Source organism: Octopus bimaculoides, chromosome 20 (assembly GCF_001194135.2).
Source record: "Octopus bimaculoides isolate UCB-OBI-ISO-001 chromosome 20, ASM119413v2, whole genome shotgun sequence".
NCBI lineage: Eukaryota > Metazoa > Mollusca > Cephalopoda > Octopoda > Octopodidae > Octopus > Octopus bimaculoides.
Genome location: NC_069000.1, coordinates 33,935,287 through 33,941,770, shown reverse-complemented (window position 1 = coordinate 33,941,770; position 6,484 = coordinate 33,935,287). Strand labels below are relative to the sequence as shown.

The 6,484-nt window shown below is 37.7% G+C and overlaps 1 protein-coding gene across 5 annotated transcripts in view; it reads right to left on the bottom strand.

Annotated features, from left to right (window-relative positions):
- Positions 1-6,484, bottom strand: part of LOC106879369 (monocarboxylate transporter 9) — a 79,460-nt gene that overhangs the window by 35,266 nt on the left and 37,710 nt on the right. For 4 of the 5 annotated variants that reach the window (XM_014928892.2, XM_014928891.2, XM_014928893.2 and 1 more), the window contains exons 2-3: positions 2,671-2,970; positions 1,868-2,011 (exon numbers count right to left, since the gene is read on the bottom strand). In XM_014928892.2, the coding sequence (XP_014784378.1) occupies positions 1,868-2,011; positions 2,671-2,905 (379 nt within the window). In that variant the 5' untranslated portion in view covers positions 2,906-2,970. Of the gene's footprint in view, positions 1-1,867; positions 2,012-2,670; positions 2,971-3,862; positions 4,480-6,484 lie in introns of all 5 variants that reach the window. The other variant, XM_052974999.1, reaches the window with a different exon arrangement.

The window sequence follows — 6,484 nt, the reverse complement described above, 5'->3', positions numbered from 1 at the left end:
ATATATGTATATATGTATGTGTGTGTATGTGTTTGTGTGTCTGTTTGTCCCCCCAACATCGCTTGACAACCGAAACTGGTGTGTTTACGTCCCCGTAACTTAGCGGTTCGGCAAAAGAGACCGATAGAATAGGTACTAGGTTTACAAAGAATAAAACCTGTGGTCTATTTGCTCGACTAAAGGCGGTACTCCAGCATGGCCACAGTCAAAATGACTGAAACAAGTAAAAGAGTAAAAGAGAATAAAAATATAGGATCTTATTTAAACATTGAATGGCTATGGGGGTCCAGTCGAGTAAAATAGGAATCAAAGGGGTCCAAAGGCAAAAAATGGTTGAGAACCACTGCTCTAGAGTATGTCTTTCGACAGGTAAGGCAGACGACTGGCTTCATGAATAATGTCTAGGGAGGCTGCTCTCTACCAGTAGACACATCTGCGGTCATTGATTTTCAGCTAGGCTACTTTCAAGGACTAAAGTAGTGGTTTGTAACAACCAATCGGATTTAGTTTCACTTTCTCTTCTTCACGTCTCGTAGGTCGGCCAGGTCATGGGTGTTGCTCATTTTCTTTAATTAAGTCTTAGCAAAAAAAAAAAAAAAAAAAGTTGGCTGCGTAATCCAATTGAAATTTTCAGTTTCAAAACAGTGTTTACTTTGCTAATGTACCGGAGAAATGTACAAATTACACAACTTTTCGTGCCCCAGAACACCGAAAATGTGATATTTCATATCACTGCAAGGAGCTAATATAATTGCAATTTTTTTTGTAATATTGGTTTCAGATTTTGGTACAAGGTCAGCAATTTCGGGGGAGAGGTTAAATCAATTACATCGACCCCAGTGTTTAACAAGTACTTAACGACCCCCAAAAGATGAATAGCAAAGTCGACCTCGGTGGAATTTGAACACAAAACGTAAAGACGGAAGAAATGCCGCCAAGTATTTTGTCGGCATGCTAATACTTCTATCTGCGCGCCTTTCTTTTTTCTTTTTGTAATATGTTGTGTTACAAAACAAAATCTGATGTGGGTTTATGTTGAGGCTTTTTTTTATGCGATCGGAGTGGTAGACAATATCAAGTATAACGCGATCAATCTTTCTATTTGCTCTAGAGTTTTGTAATATTGCATTTTAATGGGAAATCACCAGCAGAACAGAAAGGACAAATTACAGGAGTTTAAAATAAGCTTCAAACAAATATAATTGAAAGACGAAACTTTTTTGTGCAGTTGGTGTGAGTTTAGTAACGATAAGCATTCAATCATCAACTTAATGCTCATCGTTTGGCTGAATTCAAATTAGTGTATAAGCTGCTGTGTATTTCCAGTGACACGTGTACTATTAGGGCCAGTTTGAGAGACTTAGTAAGACAGACCTGTGCGGAGGGTCGTATGTATGTATGTATGTATGTATGTATGTATGTATGCATGTACGTATGTATGTATGTATGTGTGTATATACACACACGCGCACGCACACACGCATACACGTGCACACACAGTATATATATAGTTAGACAGATAGATAGATAAGGAGAGCTACCCACACAGAAAAATACATAGACAAATAGATAGATAGATAGACAAATAGATAGATAGATAGATAGATAGATAGATAGATAGATAGACAGACAGACAGACATGTATGCGTGTATCTTTCATCGGTACTCTTCGAACGATATCTTTTGCAATTATTGTTCTGCACTGCGTTTCAGACACTCCCTTGTGACTCTCGCTGTTATAAATGCAGTAATCCAGTAATTTGTTCATTGCCAATCTGTAACCAACAATATATATATATTTTCCCGCCAACTGCAACATAACATAAATATATAAATAAAAATAAATGAATAAAAAAAATTATCTTACCTCCACACACACCGTAGATTAAAATCAACAACTCAACGCTCTCCACCCACGTACTTATAGCAAGCGCCAATCCAGCAAAAAATCCACCTAAGATGGCAACATATCTGTGGCTGAATCGCATCAACAACAGACTAACTACAGGACCTGAAACGACACAATGAAGTTATGTAATATCAGACATCCACACAAAAACAATTAATGAAATAGAATAGATTGTTATATTAAATTGTGATATAGTTTATGATCTTCTTAGAAGTCCCGTTGTTAATGATGAACAAACTAAATCTTTACTGTAACACTTTGATTCTATTTATTGCTCAACTGGCAAAAATGAGTTGTACCAGTATTTCAAAGGGCCAGCCTTGTCCTATTCTGTGTCACGCTGAATCTCCCTGAACTACGTTAAGGGTACGCGTGTCTGTGAAGTACTCAGCCACTTGTACGTCAGTTTCACGAGCAGGCTGTTCCGTTGATTGGATCAACTGAAATCCTCACCGTCGTAATCGACAGAGTGCCAGTTCAGTTCATTACTAGATCTAAATATAAACAAGATGCATCAGACAGTGAAACAAGTACACACACACACACACACACACACACACACACACACACACACACACACACACACACACACACACACACGCACACATATGCATGCACACACACGCACATGACGACGAGATTTAGCACAGTTTCCGTCGAGATGTAGTAGAAGACACTTGCTCAAGATGCCATGCAATGAGAGTGAACCCGAAACCACTTGCTTACGAAATTGTTAAAAGAAAGGGGATAGAAAGTCATACCTATCATCATGTGCATTCCAGTTAAAGTTGATCCAACACAAGCTATCTGAGCAGGACTTCCATCAAAATATTTCAAAAGATCCATATAGAGAATGCCGAAGCAGAACAAAGTGCCGTCTAAAATGAAGTTTATTCCGAAAGAACTGAGACAAACAACCCAACCCCAGCCGCCGTCGGGAGAATGGATGTACATTGGCGACTGGATGCTCCTAAGACTTGTGGATAGACTTTTCATGGTTGATTTTTCAAATATTCGATGCAGTTATTGAAGAGATAGTTTTCGGAAGTTCTTCTTGGAATCTGAGAATAAATAAATAGATGAATAAAATAAACCAAGAAAAATAAATAAACAAATGATAAAATAAATAACGAAATCACTTGGTGCAAAAGGAATAAAATATTTACGATATAGAATTGATCTTTTTTTTTATAAGTACAAGACAAATTTTGGAGGGGAGTATAGTCATCCAACTGGAGAATGGATAGCAAAATCGATCCCCAGCAGGATTTAAACTTAGAACATAAAAGAGAAGTAACAAAACATTGCCAAATGCTAACTTCTTTTAATAATATTAATAATTTTTTCTATGACAGATATAAGGCGTGGAATTTCAGAGATGGGATTAGTCGAATCCATTGATCTCGCTGGTACTATTCTATCGACCCCGAGAGGATAGAAGGCAAAATCAACTTCGACGGCATTTGAAACCATTATAATGATTTCAAATTTTGGCATAAGACCAGCAATTTTAGGGGAGTGGGTAACTCGATTACATCGATCTCAGTGATGAGTTGGTACTTCTTTTATCGACTCAGTAAAGATAAAATGCAAAGTCGACCTCGGTAGAATTTGAACTCAGAACGCAAATGAGCCGTATTTAGCAACAATAGTAACGCTTTCGTTTATTTGGTAGCAGTTACCATTCATGCGTACAAAATGTTTTACAAAACACTTTCCAAGCCGTGCGGCGCTGTAAAAGTACGTAGTTCTATAAAAACGAGATAAGGAGCAAAGACCTCACTCATTTTATGTAAAGACAAATTTGATACAAATAAGCAGTATAAATAGGTGAAAATATAAATACAAACATACATACATACATATATACATATGTGTGAGTGTGTGTACGTGCGCGCGCGTGTATGTGTGCTAATACAGATGAAAACAAAGAAAAGTAACACGACCACATACCATACACGAGTACGAGGATGGTGGTTTTGGACGTTAGCAAACAAGGAAGGCAACAGTGGAGCCTTCAGACTAGTGGCAGTATATGCTCCAACAGGAACCTTCAGACTAGTGGCAGTCTATTCTCCAACAGGAACCTTCAGATTAGTGGCAGTTTCTGCTCCAACAGGAGCCGAACGGTCAGATTTCTTTAGACGTCTAATCCTGCTAAGGTAGATTAGACAATTTCATGCTTGGACAGTCCTTCTTCACCTATTCCTCGCATTGCAACAGTGCCAGTGAGTAATTTTTGAGTCAGCCATGCTATGGAAAACCTTGCGTTTGATGCATAATTATTCACATGTTCATTAATTGTCAGCGGGGTTTTTACCAAGAGTCTGTCATTTCGGAGTATCTTGTACGCAACATATTAATTTGGTCCGTTACCCTCCCGCTTTTATAATGGATTGCGCTCTTTAGGCCCACTGTAAAGTTGAAAGATTTCGTAGAGTATATACTTCTCTTCTTGGCTCTTTCAGGTCTTCTTTTTTATAGGCTCTTTGCTTTTTACTTCTTTTGGCCGCTCCTCAACAGCTTGTAATTCCATCTAGTCTCTCGATTTCATTCCCATCCTCAAAAGACTGCAGAGAAATAGTAGCCTTGTGACAATGGGGATGGACTACTACTACTACTACTACTACTACTACTACTACTACTACTACTACTACTACTACTTATTATTATTATTGTTTACTTTTAATCTGCATGTTTGTAACAATCACTTGCTGAGACACACCCAGCGTCCTAAGGCAGGTGAAGGATAAGAGATGTTATAGTATAAATGAAATCTTGGGGAGGGGAATTGGCAGGGGCAGTCGCGAAATATCTACATGTAATACGACACAGACATTTAAATGGATATGGTTTTTCTAAGGATGTGGATAGTATTTGTCAGCACAATCTTTTGGATTTCTCTGAGACATGGTTCTCCTGGAATGTTATCTGGATGTTTCTGACATCGGTTTTTTTTTTATTATACCTAGGGCACATACAATAATAGGTAGAGTTCTCGCTTTAAGATGCCACATCTTTTGTATTCCAATTTCCAGGTCCTTATATTCACTTAATTTGTCAAATTCCATTACAGATATATTTTTTATCAAAGGGAACACTTACATCTATTAGTCTACAAGTATTTTCTTCTCTGTCTTTGATAATTACCGTATATACTCGTGTAAAAGTTAAATTTTTTAGACCATCTTTAAGGTTAAATTTATGGAGTCGACTATAACATGAGTACTACATTTGAGGGGCTTAAATTCAAACTAGAATCCGAAGTACCGTCTCAGTAGTAGAAACCCAACTGATCACTAAGCGAATAAAAACAAAAGCACAATGAATTACAATAATATTACCAATTCTATGCATCAAAATACACGTCCTAGTAATTAACAAAACCCATAAACAAGACCGCGTAGCTCTTATAAATATTTACACTTTCTCTTTTATTTATATCCATCAAACTTAACAAACTAGCTGAGTGTAATCAATTTATATCTCATAATTATGTTATATTACCACCGGTAACATATCTACCCGGTACCGGCATGTTACTACCTACCGTAATACGGTGCATACAGCTGATACCTACTCGGCGTGTTTCACATCATAACTCTTTAATAATATTACACTATTTTCATATTCATGGTTAAAGTCACACTCATCACAAGTATATTATAGCACAGTATATTAGTGGTGCATTTTTCAAGCATACCTAATGCACCTATTATTATAGGGATTATTCCTGTTTTTAGGGTCCATATTCAGATTATTATTATAATTATCGAGTGAGGGAGCAGTGCATGCCATCAAAGTGACACTGGGTTAAAATATACGAAGCCCATTATTATTATTATTATTATTATTATTATTATTATTGAGTGAGAAAGCAGCTCATGCTATCAAAGTGACACCGGGGTACAAATATACAAAGCCCGATATACCCATCATGACTACCCGTCTGATAAGGGTACACCAGGCACATGCATCAAAACCATATGTGTGCAACAGGATGACCTCATATCAAGATAATCATGAATACCTTGCAGGTAGGGTCCAGTGAGAATTTTCTTCAGGTCTCATAGCCCATCCCACTCAAAAACTCCCTGAATAAGGGTTATTTAAGGATGATGAACAAAACACTCATGTTTCTAGGGGGTGAATTATTGAAGCCCCAAATAATTCTTCTCAACACATGGTTGTGATGCTTCTCCACTACTCTTGCTCGGGATCAGAAATGCACATATCGCCAGCTTCTAAGGCACATATTTAACTGATTAAGGTCAAGCAACTGACAAGCAAATCTGTGGTATTGAGCAGAATATTTGCGGCAGCCCATATTTTATACCAAGACAAAACATGTACATGATAACACTTCCAATCAGTTAAGATCAGAAGTCACAAGAGCCACTGCCTGGTGTTGCATTAGGGCATTAAGGTGCCAGACATAAAGGTCGATTTGTCTGACAAAGTCCTTCAAGGCCGTGCCCCAGCATAGCGGTATCCAATGGCAGAAACAAATAAAAGAAAATTCACGCGGCGAAATTGCGATTGCTCTACACGCGTCTTGATCAACTGGGATATTTA